Source organism: Gavia stellata, chromosome 4 (assembly GCF_030936135.1).
Source record: "Gavia stellata isolate bGavSte3 chromosome 4, bGavSte3.hap2, whole genome shotgun sequence".
NCBI lineage: Eukaryota > Metazoa > Chordata > Aves > Gaviiformes > Gaviidae > Gavia > Gavia stellata.
In genome coordinates this window covers 7,759,235-7,783,128 of record NC_082597.1, presented here as the reverse complement: position 1 = coordinate 7,783,128, position 23,894 = coordinate 7,759,235, and the positions used below count along the sequence as shown (strand labels likewise).

The 23,894-nt window shown below is 47.6% G+C and overlaps 1 protein-coding gene and 1 long non-coding RNA gene across 2 annotated transcripts in view; one reads left to right on the top strand and one right to left on the bottom strand.

The window, feature by feature from the left end:
- Positions 1-213: 213 nt before the first annotated feature.
- Positions 214-1,483, bottom strand: LOC132316898 (uncharacterized). The gene is made up of 2 exons (XR_009483952.1): positions 1,142-1,483; positions 214-586 (listed from the first exon to the last, which is right to left on the bottom strand). It is a non-coding gene; the product is annotated as an uncharacterized LOC132316898 (long non-coding RNA).
- Positions 1,484-4,179: 2,696 nt separating this feature from the next.
- CCDC3 (coiled-coil domain containing 3) overlaps positions 4,180-23,894 on the top strand; it is a 43,874-nt gene continuing 24,159 nt past the window's right edge. Inside the window, exons 1-2 of the mRNA XM_059816346.1 lie at positions 4,180-4,592; positions 5,573-5,747. Coding sequence (XP_059672329.1) covers positions 4,180-4,592; positions 5,573-5,747 — 588 coding nt within the window. The remainder of the gene's footprint in view (positions 4,593-5,572; positions 5,748-23,894) is intronic.

Below are 23,894 nucleotides of genomic sequence, written 5' to 3'. Positions count from 1 at the left end.
GGCAGGGGAAAAGAAATCTGGGTTTGATATTTTGTACCCTGGACTACAAAGGAATCACTGTGGATATATAAATAAAAGACAGCTGGGTTGAGGTTTCAGATCACCTACACCCTTCAGAAAAGCAGCCAGAAGCCGAACACCATGCTCTCTTGCTTGATACCTGGACTGACGCTCAAATCTGTCAATACTTTGAAGGCAAAGAGAGAGACAGAGCAGAGCTATGATTTATTAAAGGCTTAAATCACCTACGTCGCCACAGAAACAGCAAAGAAAATGACACAGCCCAGAGAGAAAAAATTTTGGTTTAAATATTTGTAAAGATGTGTGGAAGACAAGGAAGAGCTTCTGCCTGGGAAAACCACAAGCCTGTCTCAAAGTCTACAAGACTATCTAAGCGGAGAAAGTGAATGAATAACTGTGGCACATGCATGAGTGGCTGAAAGCACGGCCTGAGTGGCAATTGGCTCTGTTGATGCTCCTCTGATTAGCTAGTTTTGGCTACAGCACTCATCAGACCCACGCTGAGTTCACAGCACAAAACTATTCACGCTGCACTGAAGAACGTCTCAGATCAGCCGGTGGATCCCTGCAGAGAAACAGCAAACACAGATCTGAAGGATGTGGTCTCCAGGGAGGGTTTCTAAATCCCTACTTCGTGTTACTAATTCCTTGTTATCCAAAGCTGGAAGAGAAAGGACTCCTGGAACGGATTCAGACGCTCCTGCTACTTTTCACTACCTTGGAAATTAAGGAAGAGAGAAGAAAATTGATGGTGCTTCTGTGGAGAGAAATTTAAGAGCAAAATCACATTATTCACTGTGATTTGAATGTAGACGGTTCTAATTCTTTACTAAAAAACTGATCTGAAAGTTGCTTATGAACTCAAACAGCAAATAGCCCAAGGGACCAGCTTGTTGGGATGGGAAGGAAAGGTTACACACTGATGAATCTCTGGAGAGCTTCCTGACAGGGAGAGATCTCAGCTGGAGACGTCTCACAGAGGGCACGGGAGAAGATGAGCCACCCTGAGCCCTTACAATGTGACTGGGCACAGCACCAGCAAACATAAATGGACGAGAACAAGGAAATCAGGCACTTTCAGGTGAGAGGTATTTTTATTTTTATGTGCAGACTTGCGTACCTACTGCATCTGCTCCAGAGTTATGGCCAAGACTTCCTTTCAGCTCATTCAGCTCTGAAGTCAGCTCCATGGACTCCCGCTGTATCCTCAAAACACCGACACAACCACTCTGCAGGATGATAGAGAAATTCCAGAGAACATTAATTACTTGCTTCCACACTCCGGTAATCACCACTAAAAAGAGTTGGAGAGTATCAGCCAGACCCAGCATACACCAGCAAATACTGTTGTGTTTTCTGAGATGACTCAGTGATTCAAACAGTCTCGCCAAATATGAGCAGTTTAATTTAGACTATTAAAAGTATCATAAAGGAAAGACACATCCATATTTTGGGTCTGAGCTGCCTGTGTCCCTCCCTTTCTCACCCTGTCCTCCTTCCCGGCTGCTATCTGGTGGCTAACTGAAATGTGAGGAATAGCAGAACAGATCACAGCTTAGATTAGATATTTCCAAAGTGGTTTGAGGACAGTTGACCATTACTCACTTGCAACACATAGTAAACAGAGATGAATGCGAGGCTCTTCTACCCAGAAGATATCAATCTCATATGTATACACAGAAGAAATAGCAATTGCATTTCACACAAGCTAAGAATTTGGTTCCCAGGACAAAATCAACTAACCTATGGTTACAAATGTCTCATCAGCTTCTTGGGGGGATGCCTACACCTTCATTTTATCTTTCTACCTCCCCAGAGCAGTGCTGGAGTAATAACATACCTGTGTGTTGCTGCCCACACCCAACACGAGATTCATGTTGCTGAATCCACCAGGCTCTGACGCCAGTTGTACCACATGGAGAGACCATGGAGAGACCACCATGGATGGGCTGAACATCTTTCCCATCACTTGCAGCACTTCTCTCTTTCTTCACATGACCTCCATGTCTTTGCCAGCGTCTTGGAGCATCATTTCTCAACAGAAACCTGAGGTTCGTACCAAGGCCTCCATGTACACTAGATTGCACAAAATGCCTCCAGGACTGCCCCAGTTTTGTCTGAAGTCAACATCAGCCTCAATTGTTGTTTTTTTTTCTCCTTAGTTCTTATTTACGTATTTAAAAACTACTGAATGAGGCTCTGAAACCGTCTCTACCACAGTTTAGTCCCTTCAGTTTCCAAAGCAAAAGCGGTTTTTCCTGATGGTTAACATTAAAAAAATATTGAGCTTGTTGGTCTGTTGGGATTACCTGAAGATATTTTCTTCAAAAAATTCTCTTCAGGATTATCTTTTAAGCTTTTTTCCTGAAAGTTGTGATGCAATTTGTTGATCTTTAAGAAATAGATTATATAAAAAAGGTTAGAAAAGCTCTCTCGGTTATTCTGGATTTTTTGTTAGGAAAAAAAATCAAGACCTGCTTCTGTTTTAGCAAGGACCAACTTTGCTGTTCTTGCATAAAGCTACGATGAAATATGTTGTAGGACCATGCCATCATGAAATATGAATATTACCTTTGTTAAACTCTTCAGCACACAGCTGAGTCTGATGAAACTGTTCTGAAGGGAGGCTTGTCACAGAAGAACACTTGTCTCACTGTCATGAACTTGGTTTGGGATTATTTAACTGATGATTCATTATTTTGCACATTATTTTGAACACCAGTCATGCACGAGGACCCCCCTATACCAGACACAGCACGAACATGGAACAAAAAGGCACCTTCTGCTCCCAAGAGCTCCTAGTCCTTGTAGAGGACTGGAGAGGCAGATGGAGACAGAAAGACAGACAGAGGATGAGATTAAAGGAACCAGGCAGGACATGCTGTCAAATTTTTAGTAGCCATCACAGCTAGGGAGACATTTAACTGGGACCATGTCTTCATGATATTCATATTCGAACTAAAGTTTTTAAGCATCCCATGCCCATTCCTGACTCTGTTATCCCCAGTGAGATCAGATGTGGGAAAAGGAGAATACTGAAATAGAAAGAGGCTATTTTGGGCTGTGAGTGGTGTGGGGCCCCCGGGGATCCTCCGGAGAAGCTCCACAGCAGTTCGTATGTGGGGAGAGGGTCAGTCTTTGAGCTATCTGCCAAAAAGCTGGAGAAGCCCGAAGCTGCCTCAGCCAGTTCTAGGAGGAAACAGCGGGAAGCAAAAATGTATCAAGAGCTGGCTTTTTATTTTTACCTTGCTCACCAGATGTATTTTGAAAAACGGTTGCAGGCTGCTAGGAAGAGCTGCTCTCCTCCACTTGCAAGTTCTTCTCTATCCTCATGTGAAGTGGGAGAAGTGGGTGACCAGGGTGACAAGCTTTCCCACCCCACACATCTTCGGTTTCCCAGGCTCTTTCTCAGCAGGAGCCGTGCACAGCCCCCTGCTCCACTGGGACCCTCGCACTTCCAGCGCCCCGGGAGCCACCCCTCCACCTCCCAAAGCCCTGGGTGCCGCCAGCGCCCACCCCGGGGCCCGGGGGTGCCTGGCAGCAGCTGCCCTCCCCCGGGCTGTGCTTGCCCTTCGCATCTCTGCTCTTTTACATCTTGCCTCTTTGCAGTGTCTGTCCCGTCCACCTCTTCCCTTCGCATTCCTCCTCTTCGCAACTCTGCCCTTGCATCCCTCCCCTTTGTATCCCTCCCTTTTCACCTCCCCCTTTGCACCTCTCTCATTTACATCCCTCCCCTTCGCCTCTCTGCCCCCTTTGCATCTCTGCCTTTTCCCATCCCTCCCGTTTGCATCTCTGCTCCTCGCATCTCTGCCCCTGTACACCCTCTGCCCCTCGACCCTTTGCATCTTTGCCCCCTCGCACCCCTGACCGCTTGGATCTCAGCCTTTTGGGTGCCTCCTGGCACCCTCCACTTTCGCCCCCCCCGCCCCTTTGCACCCCCGCCCTTTCGCTTCCCTGCCCCTTCGCACCTCCGCCGCGCTGCCCCCCTGCCTTCCCCGCCCCGGCCCTTTTGCCCCTCTCCCCCAGCACCCCCGTACACCGCAGCCCTCGGGCAGCCCGCAGCGGCTCCGGGCCGTCCTCCCCGCGCCTCCTCCGCCCCCCCAGCCCCCCTCCCCTGCCCGCCCGCCCGCCGCCGGCTCGGCCGCGGAGCCGCCCGCGATGCCGCCTCCGCCGCGGCTGCTGCCGCTGCTGGTGCTGGGCTTGGGGCTGGGGCTGGGGGGGCGGGCGGGCGGCGGGGGGGGCTGCCAGCTGCCGGCCGAGTGGCGGCCGCTCAGCGAGGGCTGCCGAGCCGAGCTGGCGGCGATCATCGTCTACGCGCGGGTGCTGGCGCTGCACCCCGACCCCTACGGCGCCTACAACTACCTGCCCTGGCAGAGGGGCCCCCCCGCCGGCCCCCAGCCGGGAGCGGGGGGTCTCTTTTATTCGGCCGAGATCGAGCTGCTGTGCGACCAGGCGTGGGGCAGCATGCTGGAGGTGCCCGCCGGCTCCCGCCTCAACCTCACCGGCCTCGGCTACTTCTCCTGCCACTCGCACACCGTCATGCAGGGCTACGCTTACTTCTTCTTCCTCCGGTGAGTCCCGGGAGAGGGGGGTCCGGGGCGGGGGGTCAGCATCCCGGCCCCGGGGCATCTCCGCGGCCGGCGGAACGCGCGCCCGCTCCTGCCCGGGAGGGTTCGCCCCGTCCCGCGGCCGCTCTCCCCGCAGCGCCTTCTCCTTCGCGCTGCCGCCCACAGCTTCATCGGGGAAAGACTCCCCCGTAAACACGTACCGTTCCAGTATTGCCAGATGTACGAGGAGCTGCTGTTGAGTAGCTCCTGGGTGCTGCTGCTTTTGTTTTTACGGCGGGGCGGTCACGGTGCTGGAGAAGGGCCAGCGCCTGTTCAACGAAGTTTGGCATGGGAATTTAAAACCCATCCCCAGATACTCACCCGATAGCTTTCTCTCGGCTCTCCCGAGTCCCAGCCAAATCCTGACTTTGAGCCCATTGAAAGAACAAGAAAATAAACCACAATGTGGGAACGGAGCCATCGCCGTGACCTTTCAATCCAAGAGCGTTTGCGAAATACCACTTGGTGGCTTATTTCAAAATACTTGGTGTATTCTTACAGTGGGTGCGTAACGAAACGCAGTTTGATGCTGTCTAGTGCTTAGTCTGTAGCAGTATCTTTAAACACATTTTACACAAGTTATTTATTGACGGATTGAAGGAGTTCTTAAACTCCGGGATCAAGGGCAAAGCAAGGCAAATACAGTGGGAACCAAGGGTCAAAATACAGATTTGCCTCATTCGTGGGTGTTCATTGATGTCTGCAGGGCAGCAGGAGCCTGTTAGGTCCTTACTGCTGCTGCCTGGTCCAGTCCTCCCTGATGGAAATTGCCGTCTTGGCAACTAAGTGCCAGGAGAGTTGAGAGCCACGTGCCGGTTAGAATTCTGTCTGACTTTGGTGGCACTTCACTTGCTGAGCCAGGCTGAAGTACAACGGGTGACTTCTGCGAGAGAGAAAGCGCTGTTCAGCCTCACAGCAGGCTGCCTGTGCAATTTGTGTTTCAGAATGGATGAGAACTACATCCTCCTGCCGCACGGAGTCAACTTCCAGGAGGCGATTTTCCCGGACACCCAGGAGAACAGAAGGATGTTTGCCAGTCTTTTCCAGTTTTCTAACTGCTCGCAGGCACAGCATGTGTTGAGCTTCTCCAGTGACTGGGAGATTCAAGAGGACAACCGGGTAAGGGATTTATTTGCTCTCCAGTGCTTGTTTTCTAAGTGGGCACAGGCATTCCCATGTCATTTGCAAACATATAGATATGAATGCAAAGCAGCAGGTCCCTGATTTTCCTGGTCCTTTGGTGGTATCACTGGCAAAGTAACACAGATGACGAGATGTTAAACTCTGTTTTCAAAGCTGGCCTCTGTGTTAGCTCTTTATCTTCCCATGGACCTGAGCAAAACTTGGCATCAACCTGTTTATGAGCAATAGGTTGGAAACCAGTATTGCTTGCGATCCTGTCCGACTCCACCCAGGTTGTTCCTGGGTTTGCTGTTTCTAGACCCCATACTTTAACTTTAGTTGAAATGTTCAGGAGCAGAGGTTTGCCTTTTTACTTCTGCGTTCATCTCATGTAGCGAGAGCAGTTCCTGGACCATGACAGACTGTAAGGGATTATTCTTGCCTAACTCCACACAACAGCATAAACATCTACTTCTGAACTAATCACCCTAAGCTGTCTTTGTAGCAGCTGGGGAAAAATACTCTTGAGGGCATGGTTTGTCTGAGCGATGAGGGCATGGTTCATCTGAGCGACGCCAGCACCTACTTCTGAACAAGCTGAATGAAATGCCTCTTTCTCCTCTAAAGGGAGGCCACAGCAAGTAGTTCACCCTCTAGGCGGTCCTCCCTTAAGAAAGTACATTTTTACTATGGGAAGTCCAATGATGCCCATTGTTAGTGGCTTCTGAGCCCCTTTATGGGGCTGTAGTGTATGTAATAAATGCAGGATTTTAATAAATACTTCCTTGGCAGAGAACTGGCAACCTGCAGTTATGTGTGTGCATGTTCTGGGTGTGCATGCACATTTGCAATAGTGGAACTTGGAGAGCTGTTTCAGTGCCAAACTTTGTTTTATGAGGCTGGTGGTATCCACTGGTAGCTGAGAACATTTCAAGTGTCTCTTTAGGTCAGGATTGACAGGACATGTGTCATCGCTTGCGTCTTCTGTGGATTCATCCAAGGCACAATATTTACATATGGCAGCAGATGCAGTAGTGGCTTGTTTGGGAGATGGGTGGAGGGAGCTCTGTAGCTGGCTGAGCCCTTTCCCTTCACCAGCTGGCCGACCGCCAGCATACAAAGTTTGAGTTGCTGCGTGGCCATCTGTCCAGTGACACAACCCCGCTCCTTGGGATGCCCTGTGAGTGGGCATTTTGTCATTGCTGATATTTTGGGGAGACAGTGGGGAACAGTGATGTTCAAATATATATTTGGGGGTAGCAGCAGGAACTGATGTTTAAGAAAAAATGAATTATCTTGCAACTAGATCACAGAGCTGTAACCCTGACTGGGCAAGAAGGGGGAGGTGGAGAGCCCCGGTCCCTGCCCTCCCTCCTCCCTGCCAGCCCGCAGGCTCCCCAGTGCCCCAAGCAACGTATTTGGCAAGTAAAGGCACTGTCGCTGCCAAATCCGCAGATTTTGCTCCAGGGGAGCAAAGTGGCATTGGGGGACAACCAGATCCAACTCCCAGTATCTGCTTGTGATGCCTCTGCACTGTTTATTTAGCCGTGCTGAGCTAAATGTAGGGGATCTTCATGGGTTGGCGTTCATTTATGCCAGCAGTGAATCTTGCCGGTTAGCTTTAATGGAAATCACAAGGCAGAAACCCCAAGGGTAAGTTGGGGCAACCGAAAGCGTATGTATCAAAAGTGCATTTCAGCTGTTCTGCTCTTTGACCCCATGCAGCTGTGAGCGCATTAGGGGGGGATTAGAGCTGCTGGTTGCACAGACCAGGGCTGGGGGCTTTACATACTTCAACACCCACCCGTCGAGTGAATAAATTCAGCGCAACTGACGGACACATTGTCTCCCCTTCGTAATGAAAAGTAAAAGCTTCCTCTGCACCAGTTAAAAATAGTTCAGGCTGACTGTGCTCCCATTTAGCTCCTGCATCTGTGTTTGCCCAGCCGAGCGCTGGCTCCCGGCGCCTGTGTGCCCCAGCCTGGGAAGGGGATGGCGTTTCTGGCTGCCATGGTATTAGGAATTTGTTCTCCAGCTCTTCCCAGTGTAGGTGCCCATGTCCAGGGTGCAGCCCTCTTCAGTGTTTCACTGCTCTCTTTGCCTTGTCACGTCCAATGGTGACTTTCCCCACTGCCACGGTGTCTGCTTGCATCCCATCACAGTGTGAACAATTTTCATTTCCAAATGCGCTTGATCGAGCTGTCCCGTGCTGGCTCCTGAGCTGAAACCTGTGGCGTGTGCTGGCTTCGTGGCACAGAAAGTGAGCATTACTTGGAGCATTATTCTTGAAGCTTTTTGGAAAAGAGGTTAGGGAGCCTGGGGACATCCGCAATGGTGCCAAGCTGTAAAGAACCTAGACAGAGAGAAAAGGGTCTTCTGATGTGGCTCACACTGCAGTGAGGACTGAGGGATCTCACTAGCTGCTGCGTACTGACATAAATTGCTAGCTAAAATCCATCACGGATGTTTTGTGCAGTCAGAGGGAAGAGGTGGAGAGGCCGAGATCCTCAGAGCAGAAGGCAGCTGGGGTGAAGGTCTGGTTCCAGGAGTTAGAAGCTAAGGTTCTGCCTCCAAATCTTGGGACAGCTGTGCGCAGGGACATCTTAAAAAGCATCTCTGTCAAAAAGCAGCATGCCCAAGGAAGTTTGGAATGAAGGATTGATGAAATCTCCTGTTTACAGGTGGATCCTCTACTCCGAAAGACTTTTTGAATCTCTGTATTTGCTTATGGCCCTGTGCCCTACTCTTGATGTATTTCTGCGGTGGACATTTTAGGGGAGAATTTGGTGCTGGAAGCATATAGAGTTGCAATGAATAATTCATGTTTGTAGCTCTGGGGTGCTCAGCCAGAAGGTGAGAGAGCCTCATGATGGCTGAACGTCTTTTGCCTCATGTAATGCCACTCCCAGCAAGAGGTTCCTTCTGCAGGGTGTGCCTGAGCTGGCCGCGAAGTGAGGGAGCCGAAGGTGACCGCTGACGTGCTGTCCTCCTGCTCATCCTCTTCTCTCTGCCATGCTCCTTACATGCAGGGAGCCTCGTCTGGGCTGTCTCATGGGGTGAAATGAGGAAAAGCCTCATGGCTCCTTCTCCACGCAGCAAACGTGTCAGATGATGCAAAAGAGAGCAAAACGATGTGCAGGAACTTCTTGATGCACTGGAATGCCTTTTCCATCACAGGAAAACCCTTTTAATTTTCGGAAAGCCCCATGGCGCATGGTGAAAGGAGGCCAGACCCAAGGCACATCTCGTTGGGGATAATACATTCCTCATCCTGGACCTGCTGCTGTCGCTGGAAGCTAATTCCAGCTGTGTTTTTAAGCCCCTTGCCATCTGGGCTGAGGGCCAGACGCTGCTTTCCATAGTTTTCCAATAACCCCACAGTCTCATAAATTCACTCAGGTGCTTGTTCGGGGCACTCTGGAGAGCAATGGTAGCTCTGGCTGGCGTTTCTTTAGGCACTTGCATTTTGGCTTCCAGGTTTGCAGAGGCAGTAATTAATTCGGCTCCATCTTGACTTTTCTCACAGCCCCTTAGTGATGTTTGCAGACCTCCTGCTTTACTCCGGCTTGCTGTCTCAGTGGTTTCTGCAAGGTTGTTGCTAAAACTGCGAGTTCTCGCCAGGCTCGGGGTTGGAGCTGGGTTTGTAAAGAGTGGCTGCAACTTCTTGCAGAGCAAGGGGTCCCTTCTTGCAGCACGTTGCAGGTACCTGGGTCCCGGGCTTGGCCCAGCCCCAGAACTGATGTTGGCAGAGACAATAACACAGGAACGCTCCTTTTTCCCCCGTTGGAGTTACAGTTTCATTTAATTCTTCCCACCCTCCGCCCCTGGGAGAAATGCAGTATTCGCCTATCCAAGGAATCTTGCAGTCACAGCAATTTCTTTTAATAAGGTGCTTTTATTAAAGAAAGGAACAATTAAGAAGCAATAAAAACCTAATTAAAGTTCTTAAAAGCTCCATGTTTTTACCCGTGTCCCATGTCAACCCCTGAGGGAAGGCCTGCAGACGTATCAAAGACTTTGTGACGTCTGACAGCCTCCTACACGGGCATGCCAGGCTGTCCTGTGCTGGCCGGCGTGCAGCCTCCAGGTCACCCCTGCCTCAGAAAACCACCCCAGGCACCTCTTTTCCTTTACCCCCTGCTTTCCCCAGTCCCCCTAAAATTGCTCACAAAACCCTGCGTGCTGCCCAGTTATTCTCCAGTGCAGCTGGTGGTGCTGATGTTTCATTACTGATGCTTTTAGGGAGTAGCCTTGAGACCTTTTCTTGCTTAAAAGGAGTTGGAGGGCTCAGACTTTTTTTTGGGAGATGGGGATGAGTGTTCGGTGGTGCATCCAGCATCCTCTTCCAGGGACGGAGAGGGGGAATGGAAAAATCCTGAAGGCCCAGAGAACATCCATATATGCCAATGCCTCTTTCTCACAACAAATTTTTCTTACGGCTAAGTGGTAAATGACACTTTTCTACACGCAGGGGGTTGATTTCTGCTTGCTCAGGCTGGGAGGTGGGAATCGTCGCTGTGGTTTCCCCCCTCTTGCAGTGCCTGCTGCTAAGCCTGGGAGTGATGGAGTGGGTTGGGATTGAAATCTTGGCCCCCTGCAGAGTTTTACCATTTTAGTGCGAATCTAGAGGCTCTAATTTCTCCTCCTGACTTGGCCTTCTGCAGGGTGGTGCGATCTCATAAATAAGACCTCGTTGCCTTGTCTGCACATGAGAGATTACACCAAAGAGACTCGAGGACTGGTGATAATAAGGTCTACAGAAGTGTCTAACAGCACTTGTTGCTATTTATTATTCAGAGGGGTTTTACCTCCTGGTTTTGTCAACAGGTTGATGGGGAAACATGGTCTTTTGGTCTCCATTCCAGCTTGCTGTGAGCTGTGGAGGTGGTCACAACCTAGGGCTGTGCGACACTTCCTTTAGAAGCACCTTCCTCCTCTTTTTTTCACGGGGGAGAGTTGTAAAATGACCCCGTATGCATCATAACGAGGGAATTAACAGCAGTGTGTCAAACTGATCGTGAGCAACTGTGAGACCACTAACGCTGTGATAAAGCCCACGGAAATGAAGGAGTCCAATAACTTCAATCAAGCCTGGCGAGATTGCAGGGGGAGATAATATCTTTTATTAAGCCTCTCTCCCTGCATTGCCTCTCCACCTCTCGAGCATCAGAGCCACAACCACACTGTTACTTCAATTGATTTAGATGAATGGACTTGCCTTCTGAGAGACTTCCAGAGATTTATCTGAGTAATAATAGAGCTTTTATGAGAGTAGTCAGTGTCCCAAATAAAAAGCAAGGTAATTAGTGGGTTAGCAGGGCAGTCTACAAATATCTGCTTAGCATCTTTGGGCCTGGGTCCTCTTCTCTGGTGGCACTTGGACTGCTGTAACAACTTGATGACCTGATTAGGACACCTGCAAGGCTTTGGAGCAGCTGAAAAGGGCACGGGATAAGAAAAGCAATGTAATTGCATAAATGGCCTTGTCATTATTATGCAAAGCAAAAATTAAATTAAATGGCATTCTTCCTCTGCGGAAGTAGAGGAAATAGTTTCAGAGCTATTTGTATTTTAGCAGCGGCTGTGTGCATGAACTGGGAGCCACTCGGCCGGACCATTCCCTGAACCCATCTGTGAGCAGCAGCACATTTGCTCAGCAGTGGCCCCAGCCTGTTTCTGCTCTGATGCTCTCAGCTGGGTGGATGGCAGTGACTCTCATTCAGCAACACTTCACAGGACCATGAGGGCTTAAATCACAGAGAAATAGCTGCTTACACAAAAGCTCTTTGGACTACCAGAGAAGGGCTTGCTCACGTGACATTCGCCATGGGGACCTGTTTTTATCCATCTCCCCAGGCAATGTGCCCCCCGGAGAGGGGAAAAGAAGAAGGGAAGTTGGGGAAGTCCTCATAGTTTTTCTGACCTCCCTGATTTTGAGTCTGGACAGTGATTAAATAATATTGTGGGTGGGTACCTGCTGGGGAGACGCCTGTGACATCTCTGGAGAAAGCCCGAGCTGCCTTGGATGAAGGGACCAGAGCTCTTCTTGCTGTGGCTGAGATGGACATCGGTGATGCTGAAGGTGACTCCGCTATGTGAATCGTGCAAAGCCTGGCCACTAGAAAAAAAAAGCTGATAACTGTAATGGATTTCAGCTGAAATTTCATCCACATTATCCCCCCAGAAAAAATGAAAAAGCATTTTGGTTTTTCTCTTTTAAAAGTTAAGCACTTCTGCTCTTGAGGAGTTCCCTCTCTGCTCCGAGTGCTGGGAGACAGATTGCAGGACTGGAAAATGCCAGTCGTGGAGTCCAGATCCAGCAGTTTTAGGGGAAGGACTGGTCTCAAAAAGAGCAGGCAGCAGCCTGGCTTGGTTAAGACAGTCTTCTTTAATTCCCACGTACTGGCCTTTTGTGTTTGCTTGTGGCATGAGCCACATAAAGGATCCTCTTTTCTCTGGTCCTAAGGCACCAGGGAAATAGAAAATATTATCAATTCAAAACACTGCCTTGTGGCAAGGGCAAGGTGGAAAGACCTTGAAACGGATTAAAGTAAGGTCCAATATCTAGAGATTTGAAAATCTGGTTTTACATTTGGTTTCTTGCCCTGCCGTTTGTTAGAAGAGTTGTTGCTCCATTAGCTTAATAGCATGATAGAAAGTGTACATCGCTTCTGGGTTGTTTTAATAGTGATTTACAGCGCTTTTGTTTTCCTCCCAGAAACCCACCCAGAGCGTACCCCCTCCCTACGATCTGTGTTTAATTTTAATACATGTAAGCAATATTAGATGAAATGAAGAACTGCTGACAAGTGTCTGGGATGAGGGGAGACGACGAGACAGTTGATATGTTTGGGTAACATCCCTGAGAGTCTTTTGGCTTAGAAATGGCATTGACTCATTTACAAATCTTCCCATCCAGGCTGTGGTAGGGGACTCTTAGAGGTCTGATTGGCATCTCCCTATCAGCTTTCTGTCTTCCCACATACACACAGGCTGCTAAAATGCAGAGTAAAATCATGGAGGAGTTCACAATAGTCTTATCCATGGGACGTTTCCATTGCATATGGTCTTTCTTGTATTTATAGCAACCAGAAGGTGTTCTGAGCACTTCCCAGGAGGGAAATAGGGAAATGCCCCTATTTTTATGGTGTCTCTTAGAGGCACCTTATTTCTGTATTGGGAGGCAGGTTGGCTGACTGCCATATACAATGCAGGAGGGTTGACCTGAGGTAGCATGGGAGCCTTGAATTTGATGTCAGTTGTGAACAGTCTGAATTTGGGGTTGAATAAGGAGTTTTTCCCCACCCACCTGAAGTCTTGTCCCCACTGGCAGCCGTGACTAGTGGGGAGCTGCCAAGGTGAGGCCCCCAATTTGTGCCCTCCTGGTACCAAAGTGGGTGCAGGGCAAGATGAGGGGAGTCCCAGATTGGTGTCCCAGCTCCTGGTGAATGAGTCTGGACCAACTTGCTCCTTAACAAGCCATGCAGATTACTCCAGAGCACAGCTCTCTCTGACTATATCTAAGGCACATCCAAGTATATGGTATCCTTAAAAATATCCAGTTTCCAGCCTGCTGTGCAAGGAAATGCCTAAACAGCCATGGGTATGTGTGTGTATGTACATGGCTGCCTCCTCCAAAGGGCGAAATGGCAATCCTTCCAGGAATTGGCAATGAATGAAGACCCACATGGCTCCAGGCTGCTTCTAATTATCCAGAGCCACACTTCAAAGAAGTTCTGCCAAATGCACTAAATCATTCCGTATTTTGTGGCATGAGGCTATCTGCTGCTGTACATGAACTCGGTGGCAAGCAGGCATCTGATCCCGGCCCCAGGACACCTTTTCACCTCTCCACCGGGCTTTTTCCACCACCACAGGGGTGGGAAACTGCTGGTGGCCACAGAGGCGGTTGGTGGTTGTGGGCTGAGCTCTGCACATTGGAAGACACAAAGATGGGGCTAAAGGGATCCTGTTGTCCCTCCTGTGTTTCAGATCCAAGGCTGCCTGGAGGAGTGCTGTACCCTTGGGGTTTCCAGCCCAGAGGTAGTTGAAAGACCTGTGGTGGTGCTGCTGAGCATAAATGCTGCCGCAGTGCTTGCTTAGCTGGACAAAGATTTTTTTGCAAGTCCCCAACTGCTGACTCTTAGCCATTGGCTGAAGCAATGTGTTTCCCAGTCATGTTAGAAAGATGCAGCTACCTGGCCAGGGCTAACTCTGTAGTCTGCAGCACAGGTAGGATGTTGCTGCTGTTGTCTCAGGGTAGGTAGGAGAGATAGGACTTTTGTTGAGCCGGTCACGTTCCCTCTGTGTTGTCACAGAAGGTGGAAGATACCTCCCTCTGGGGAGGGCAATGGAAAGTTTGAAGCTACCTCTGTGAGCATCTGTGTGTGAAGGTAGGCTGGGAATTGCAGCACTGTAACAAGAGGCGGACCTCTTGTCCATACCCTCTGGAGATGACACTGTCATGGGAAAAGCAGCAATCAGAAGACATGAGGAGGCCAAGGCTGACTTTGGTCCCTTGTCTTCTTCACTGTGTGTGAGCGTTTCAGTGATTCCTCTGCTTTTCTGCCTCCCGTTCATGGCCATCCCAGCATGGGAAAGTGAGGAATGTGTGTCCCACCGCACATAGACAGGGAAGGGTGAAAGCACTGGTCAGCGAGGGAGGCAACTGGTGGGGACCTGGGCAGTTACTGGAGCTGGAAACTGAAGTACTGCAGAGCAACACGTGCTTGAAAGTGCTTGTGTCTGCGGCCAAATCACCTTCCTTGACACAGGTTCATGTACTCAAGGCGCTCTCCCATGTATCTGGGACCTGATCTCCAAGGAGGAGGGTTGAGGCTGGTGTTCCTGTAAGGTGGACATATTATCTTACCAACCCAAGGCAAAATAAAATATGCAGTCCAAAGAAGCAGATCCCGGGTGGTTCTTGATCCAGTCATGCTTATTATTCATACTTGTCCCATGATTTTTCAAACTTAGAAAGTGGAGGTACTGACTTAGCCTGAGAGCTACTGGAAGATGCTCAGATACGTCTCCTGGCACCCCGCTCACACTAACCCACTGGGACTATTTCAGGGCTTTTGGTTGGGTTGGGAACAGGAGGGAGAAGCAAACATCTGAGCTAGGTGCACCTGGCTTTTTGCCTGCTTCAGTTCTCCTAGACATTGTTCTGGGCTGGCCATTTTGGGGAATACATTCAGAGTGAGTCTCAGGCAAGTCTGCCAAATTGAATGAGGTACGCCCCCAAATTCTGTGTTGTTCAGTCTAATTATGGAAGCCATCCAACCCCCTCTGTAAATCTGCGAGTCTGTAGATGTGTTAGGTATTTTTGTGTGTGTAAATCTATGCTTGGTGTTGTTCAGCAGTTGGGAAGAGTGGACCAAGAATCCTGGGCCAGGGTCTGTCCTTGATGCACACGCTGCTGCTACAAGCACTGTGGGCAGAGCTGGTCTTTGGTTTAGTTGCTGGCCTCAGTCAACCTTGAATCCAAGGAAAAGTCTTTTCTTTCCACTTCTCTCTCTTTCCTGACCCACCTGTGAGATAGATACAGAAAAAGATGGAGCAAAACATTTATTAAAATCAACAGCCACCAAAATCCATCTGGCAGCTGGCAGATGGGACACCTGTAATGCTGCTTGTAACCGGATCAGCCATCGCGGCTAGAAAGGAGATGAGATCTTTCAATTTGGGACATATTTTCTCCCAGCCCATGCATTTTGATGTTTATTTCTGCAAATGGCAAGCCAAGTTGGCTCCAAGGCAGCGGTAGTTCAAATCCCTAATGGAAGCTGCAGATGGAGCCTTTTAAAGCCTGTCCTGCCGCTGCCAGCCAAGCACCTTTCCAAATTCCCCCAGAGAAGCGTCCTTGCCCCATTGCGCTCAGCCAGGAGCAGCCACACAGTGCCAGGCTTGGCTTCGCCGCTGACCCTGGAAGCATGCAGCCCCTTGCAGCAGCTAATGCAAAGTGACAAACCAGAGCGGCCAGTTTCGGGGGTCTGGGAGTATATGGTTTCAGTGTGACCACTTGCAGCTGGTTGCTGCTCAGATTGTTGCAGGTGCCTCTGGCAGCTGACGCAGTGACAGCCTCCTTTTGCTGCCCCAATTTGCGGGTTTTTTTTGGAAGAATGCTGCTACAACTGTTAGTCCAGTTATCTGTAAAAAGAATGATGAGAGAAAAATATACTGAGGAAGAAGCAAGTTTCCATGACACTGTATAATGCAAAGGGGAAATAATATGGCTAGAAAGCCAGGTCTGAATTTCTGCCCAAAAAACTTAAGAGCAAGCAAAAAAGTATTTCCTGAGATCTGAAAACACTTAATGGACTTGTTCTGCAGTATTTTTGCATTTCCTAGATCAGTGGGGAACCAGCAGAAGTACTAGCTACTGCAAGGGGGAAAGTCAGTGCAGTGTTTTGTATTGAGACAAGATGTGGGACAAAAATGCAAGCTAGTACTTACCTACTGTCATCCTCAAACTGACTCATCTTCATCACCATGCAGGGGTAGCAGGAGAGCTCTTCCCATTCTGTGGATGGTAAAAGTGAGGCACCTAATTTAGGCTCTGTATCCTAGTCTAGGGGAGACAATTCTATTTGACCCAGGATTTAGCTCCAATGGGATCAGAAACAACTGTCTGAACACTTTTTCTGTCCGTAAACTTATTTGTATAAATCCTGTACTCTTCCCCTTCTGTGTCTTCCAGCCTTGTTGCACAGGCAATGACATACTTTGAGTAAGGAGATATGTTCAGATGGGTGACACATGAGCAACTGGGGTTTGGTTTGTTCAAACCAAAGCACGTTAGTGGTATGAAGCCTGGCTTCCTTCTTCAGGTGGATGGTGACATGTGTCCTGTTTGATGCCTTAAAATGCAGTGAGTTCATCATCACCTTCATTTGTCTTCACTGTAAACCCGTTTCAGAGCATGTTCATTTGTTTGCCTTGCTTTTTGTTTTTCCAGAGCCTTTAGACATGGTCTGAACACAATTTTGCTCTTCTGGATGTTTTTTATTTTATTTTTTATGGTGGAAAAAACTCAGTTCGTTGCATAACTGGATGGTAGTCGGGGAGAGAAAGGAAGGAATGAAAGTCAAAATGGAGGAACAAATTTTACTGATGTTGGCTGAGGATAGGAATAGAAATTCAGATGCTCTAAGTCCCCATTTCCATTACATGGGTAGAAGTCCCATTTCAGAGCCTTTGAGTCATGAACACAGCAGCCACATCCACTTGAAATACTCCATTTCGTTGCAGAGCTTGAAAGCTCTTTTCCACCTTAAAAACATCATCTTGGGGTGTGGAAGAGGAGGGATAATGAGGAAGGGGCTTAGCCACAGCGGCCATGGGAGAACGCTGCCAGATGCCAGCCTATGCTTTAAAAGAGCTCTGAGGTCTCGGATGGGTGGGAGAGAGTTTATTCATGGTCTATAAAAGATACATTAAAGTGAGAAACCCTTGTGTATATGTGGCTTATCTGTGGGAAGTAAACAGGCAGCTTATTCTTGGTCTGTAAGTATCTCGGTTGGGGAGGTATTTCTAACTAGAGACAAAGAAAAAATAACAGATGTAAATGAGAGAAAAATTTAAAAAAACATAGAAATAGTAAATGAAATAATCCATTAAAATGTGTAACCAACTGATGTGGTAAAACCTCCATCATTTACAAGATTTGGGTCAAGCTGGGAGATTGCAGTGGCTCTCTTAGTCAGAAGAAGACACTCTCCTTTTGCTGCCTGCCTCTGGAGGAAGATCCATTGCATGGGTCATGACATGGCTCCAGGAGTGACTGTATAGGGTTTCAGAGCATTTTGTCCCTGTCCACTTCTTATTTTTCAAACTGGATGGCTGTGGTGACAGTAGTGACTTGCTCCCTCTGGAGAGGGTTTAGATCCCCCACGCTGTGGCTGAGCAGCTCCAGGAGGTAGCAGAGAGCATCCAAAGCCCACCTCCATCAGCTGGATTCAAAAAGACAACCTGGAGGTGAATTTTTCTAAAAATCACTTGCAAGTTCCCTGGACCTTTCAGACAGCCATGCTGGACATGAATGCTGATGTTGGGAAAAGCCCGTGGATTGGAAACGAACAGTTTTAAGAAGACCCCAGGGAAGGGTTTTTACAACCATCAGTGATTGGGTTTCTGCCCTTTACATGTTTTAGGTTCAGGCATGTTTTGTCTGAGTTCAGCGAACATTTCATGATCTGTCCCTTGAAATCCTAATTGAGCCTGTGTTTTCTTAAGTCTCTATTTCAAAGGGCAGGGGAACAAATGTGATTCTTGGTTCTTTTCCCAAAGGTGCGGAACTGTAGATTAAATGTATCCTGGAAATAGTATTTTATGCTCAAATCTTTTCTGCTGCAATAAAAATGGCTCAAAACCACAGCCAGTGACAAAACCCTCCTATATTTAACCCATGTTGAGAAGCAGCTGAAATACTGATGGGAAATATCCTGGCACTTCCAAGTCAGTGGTACTCAGGAGCCGCTGGAATGCATCCCACTCCTTATGGATGGTCGTCACTCCAGAAACACATTACAGATGTTGAGAATGTGAAGGAACAGGCTCCTTCCATCACAGCGTCAGGAGAGAGAAGGGCTAAAAACAAAATCACAGACCGGAGGCATCCCTGAGGCGTTTGCCTCCCTGTTCTGTGTCCAGATTTCAGGATTGACCTCTGATTTGGTTCCTGCGCATTGTCAGAAACGTCTGAAATGGGAGAAGCCTCCTGTGGTCCCTGCTAATGAAGTGGTGTTTATCACGCTCTGGTAATTGCATTTGCTATGGTATTTACAGCATTTCCTATGTTTTGAAATAGAGAGAACTCAGGCTTGCCCCGGGCTAATTTTGTACTCTACTCTGCTCCTAAGCCCACATGTGTCTTTAAACATTAACATACACATTGGCAGTGTCCAGGGTCAGTCTCAGCCCCACCGCTACTGAGCTGGGAACGTGGCTATTGCAGTGTTAATGTTTGCTCTCAGTATTTATCAGGGGCAGTATATCGTTCCTTCTACAGATCTTAGGGAGTTTTCTTTTCTCTTTTTTTATATCTTGGAAAGATGCAGGCAGTCCTTGTGGGCCGCGGTACAGGGAAACAATGGACGGAGGGAGGGGAGGCAGGTTCTCAATCTAGCTAAATGAGGATTCAGAGCAATTTGGGACTCCAAGAGCAGAGCAGAGGTTGTTGCAGACTTGTCTTGTGTTTTCAGGGAGAGGTTCATCTCTGCCTACCCTAGGGGGTCACCAGCACCAAGCAGATGTTGAAATGTGGTATTCTCCTATTCAATGTCTTAGAAATGTGCTTTCATTTAGTGTAACATGCCTTTTTCTAATATGGGAAACCACTAAAAGAACAAAAATTAAGTTCTTTATTTTTTTCACTCTCAAGCTGAGAAAGTTCAGAGATGAGGCCGACTGGGTGTCACCGGCAGTTCCATCCCTGGGTGGGAATCAGCAGTCAGACTGAGATACCTACCTTTATAGGAGCAATTCAACTGCCTGTTGCCATTTGAGATGCCCTAGGGGATCTGAGAGATAAGGCACAAGACCAGGAACAGCAGGAAACCTGCTGTTCATCACTGAAACATCACCTTCTCCAACGGCAGCTGGAGCCCACACAGGCATTTCAGGTGGCACTGGGTGTCACAGGTTGGGCAGCTGAATCACACTTCATTTTATTTAATTATAAGAATTGCCTTTTAAATATGAGAATTGCAACAGAAATACTGCTTACAGAAATGCTTGAGAAAACAGAGCTACGTGATACCATCATTGCGTCCTCTGCTTTGTAGCACTGATGCTTTCTCCAGGTGTACATTGATACTGAAGTGACAGGTTAATGTATGTGCATCTTGTGGCACATAAAACGTGATGGGGGGGTCAGTCCAAATATTGAGACTGGTTCTTCCCATGACCCGAGTTGGGCTTGCAGTGTCAGCAGCATTTGGTATTCCTGACTTCTCTAGAGCAGCACAGTGATTTGGAAATACATGCCCAGCACAATATGTGAGTTGAAAGAGCTCCTGTATCACACCCAGTGGTGAGGGTAGCCCTGGAAATAGCTGGTTTCAGATTCTGCTTGCCTGTTGGGTGAAGACAATATATTAACACTTCAGAAACAGAGCTCATTTGAGCTCACGTTGTGGTCTGGCCTTGGCCCTGTATGGACTTATTAGCGTCTAAAAGGGACTGATGTGGTCCCGGACTATTTGTGCTACAACACCTTGACCATGACTATGGCTCTGTCTCACTGTCTGCTTTTCCTGGATATAGCAGTACTGGGCTTAGATTCAGTGGATTCTGGAAAAGTCCAGAGCTTGAAACAAGCACTGCAGCCTGCCTGGGGTCCTCCTTCCATATCTATTGCTGTGTGGAGCAGGTGGCTTGAATTTGTCTGGAACTTATGATGCATTTTGGAGTCTTTATCTTCTAGCTTATAAAACCTTTTGGATAAGATTTGCTGAATGCATGTAAGATGTTGAGATTTATTTTGTGGATTTAAATCCAATCTTCTAAATTGCTTTAAAGTAATTCCTTGTGTTTGGAAATTCCAAAACCCCTGGCCCCCTTTTTTTAAATGCTTGTGGTCAATTACAGACTGATTTAGGAAATGGTGCAAAATGTGTAAATTAAACTAAAGGCATTTTTCAAAATGGTGTTAGGAAAAGAAGAAAAAAGAAGACACATTATCAATACTTTATCAAAAGGGAACAATGTCTCTGACCACAGAAAACCTTAGACTCCAAAGCTTGCAGTAACAATCGGAAAAAGCTTTCTAATCCAGGCAACATTGTTGGAACCATCATGTAAGATGGCCTTTTTACATGGGGCTCTCTGCATTACTTCAACAATGATTTAGGGCTTTTTCTATTTGGTCTCCAAGTATATAGTCTAGATGGGATTCTGAACTTGTTTTTTCCGTGCATTTTAGGCATAAATATTCTGTTTTGTAATTAGCTTCTTGGTTTGACTTTTTGAAGTAGTAGTTGAAAGGAGTTAGGGAGCTTGACTTCTTCAGTGTTGCTCCCAAAATGTGAGTAAAGACTGAATTTCATTGCATACAGGGCTCTAAAGTGCTGCAGCCAACAGCAGAGTGGAGTATAGGAGTCCTTTTGGTAGGTGCTGCAGTACTAGAAGCCCTGAATTGATGCAAAATAGTGTCTTCTGAGGAAAAAGTGAAGAATACAAGTTGGGGCTACAAAAGAAGCAGAAGATACGTGCTGATTTGATTTTAAAAGTTTGAAATGGAAATCAAATTATATTCAAGTGAAGCAATCCATTGAGTAGCCAAATCTACTGTGCTTTGTACTGTCTACTTGGTGGAAGCAGTTTGGGACCTTGTCCCATATCCACTGAAACTCATGCTGACTTTAAAGGAAGAGGAATCATGTGTTAAGGAATACAGTCCACTTTCCCCTCCTCCTGAGCCTGCGCCTGTAATTTGAGAAGTGTGTAATCCATGGTTGTGATGGAAGAAGTTGGTGTGAGGCACTTAGGGCACTTTTGGGCTGGAGGAAACTAAAGATGCCATCCAGAAGAACCAGCCAAGCCAACAATGTTGCTTCTGTTCGTGGGGTTGAATAGAGGATTGCCCCATACCAGACAGAGGAGACATGCTTTTGTGGAAAACTCTCCATTTCTGGAGAAGGAAAAAGGCAGGAGATAGGGTTGTCTCTTGCCACACTGAAGCAAACAGTAGCATGATGCCTGAAAGATACCAATGATCCTGGGAAGATTTGCTCTTGTCAGGAACTAAAACACCATATTGATTTATATTGCCTCAAACCATTATTTAGAATTTGTCATTCCTTACATGGCCCCATTTCTGGGGAGAGCTGAACTTGGAAGTAGAAGATCCAACCAGATCTAAGAAGCTTGAGCATCATCTTTCTAAATTAAAGGGTCAATTAGCCTAGTGGTTGCAGTAGTCTCAAGGCATGGTTGACGCCATGAAGGGAACAGTGAGTCATGCCGTATTTAACACGAAGGCCTAGCAGTACAGTAAACTTAAACTTTTCAAGGACATGCAGTTAAGAAAAATTGATGTGATTTGTTTTAGGCATGGGTTTGCTTAGCTGGGCTGATCCTCAGACTTTCAGCTGCAGGCACCTCAGGTGTTGGGTTGCTGGGATGGCGGATGCTGCAGGTGTTAGATAAAAGATTTGTTGGATAAAAGATTTCTTAGACAACCTTGCTCGTACATTAATACCTACAATGTAGACACCTAAAGCAGGATTCGGTTACCTAACCATAGGATCCTTACACCATTTGAAATGTCCTAGGCTGGCCAAGACCTTTGTGCAGGGCTGGCAGATATATCACAGGACTTGTGGAAAGCTCTCAACTATCTGGAGTAGCAGATGGTGGGTAGGAACACGCCTGAAAATGCACACCACCTGAAATGCACACCACTCAAAATAAGGGTAGACACATCCAGTTGGGCAACTGGATTCTCTTCTTAGAGTCAGGTCTCTGACCTAGATCTGGATCCACATCCTGGAGGATGTGAAGTTGAACAAAAGTCTATAAAAATACTTTTCTTCTCCTCATCTCAAAAAGGTTTTGAATGTGCCTGGTTTGAAGAATCAAAGTAATCATGCACAATAAATCACAGCACATAGATAAATACATGGATGAAAAGTGTCTCTGCAAAAACTCTTGTAGAGTTTTGGTTTTGCATGGGTTTAAGTGCTGTTCTAGTGAAGAGAAACTTGTGCCTGGAGTGCCACTGAAATGGAGAAGGCACATTTTTACCTGGTGTGGCATCATGCCCATTAAGTGATGACCTCAACCTTCAGAAACTTCACAAAGTGAAATCCAAAGTGAATTGGAGGCACCGCATGAGGGAACTTTCTGAGAAACCACCGAGACAGTGCCCAGAATTTACAGAGTGCTTCAGCATCACTTTTCATCTGCCAAGGGCCATGAAGGAAAGCTACGATACCAAATCTAGGGGCTGGAGTCCTGCGTAGGCACTCGCTCGTGGAGTTCCATGTGCAGCATTGGAGCGGGCTCCCCCATGCCCTCAACCAGGCATCTCTTCTCAGTGCTTTTCTGGAGGAGCTTCTCTGCCTGCCAACAATAACGGGATCCAGAGGACACCAGCCTCATCCACCAAAGGTCAGCTTTTAACAGTACCCCTCCTCAGCACAGTACTGTCCTTCAGAAATTCCCAGGAGTTCAGGTAAATATTTAACCACTGTTAGCCTGGGCAGAGTGACATGGAGAGGTGAAGTGTTTTTCCCCAAGAAATGCCAGAAAAACCCAATGAGCAGTTTAATGGCTGAGAGTTCAGGGCTGGGAAATCAGCGGAGGTTCATCAACCACAGAGGTCTCACCCCACCTCTGGTCCTGGAATTTCTCCTCTCTTGTGTTGGAAACCAAATCATCCGCTTGTGAGGCCATACTCTTTTTTGACATGGGAACAGTGATATAGTTAACTGATTAAAAAAAAATACTGCAAATTGTGACAATAAGAGAAAAATACTAGAAAGCAGTACAGTTTGGAGATGTAGGTGAGCTGGGAGGGCTTTTGATAACCATTTCTTCATGCCCACTCCTCCTTCATCTGCCTAATTGCCAGGGGGAAACAAGTAGGACCTTCTGGAGATTAAAGTCTCCATTTGAGACTTCATTTATTGCTGTTTCGATTTGAGGGGTTGACATGTTGAGACAGTTGCAAACAGCAAACTGCTGTGCCATTAATAAATCAAGATGACTCATGTTTCCTGGTGTCTCACACACCAGCATTTAGAGGTGGAAATAAAACAGAAGATAAGTGTAGGAAATAAATTTTCTTAAAATCATTCTCAAAAGCTTCCATCAAAATGTGCATGAATTTCTTCAGATAAAATCCCTGAGCCAACTTCCAAGCAGTCCACAAGATGGGTTTGTTTGTTAGGAAGGCAGAGGGATAGTTTTTGCTCTGGTGCTAACGAGGGGTGACTTTAGTGAGCTGTAAAGGGATTTTCACAGCCCTGTTGGGTCATCCAAATGGTTGCCGCTGCTGCACTTCCCAGGTGGTGGGAGCTCCCTTCCAGCACCTGTCCAAGCCCTGCCTTCTAAAATTGGTGATAAACTATTTCCCATTGATGGCAAAGAAGAAGAAAGCAAGGAGGAAGGACACAAAATCCGTGGATCAAGAAGAAC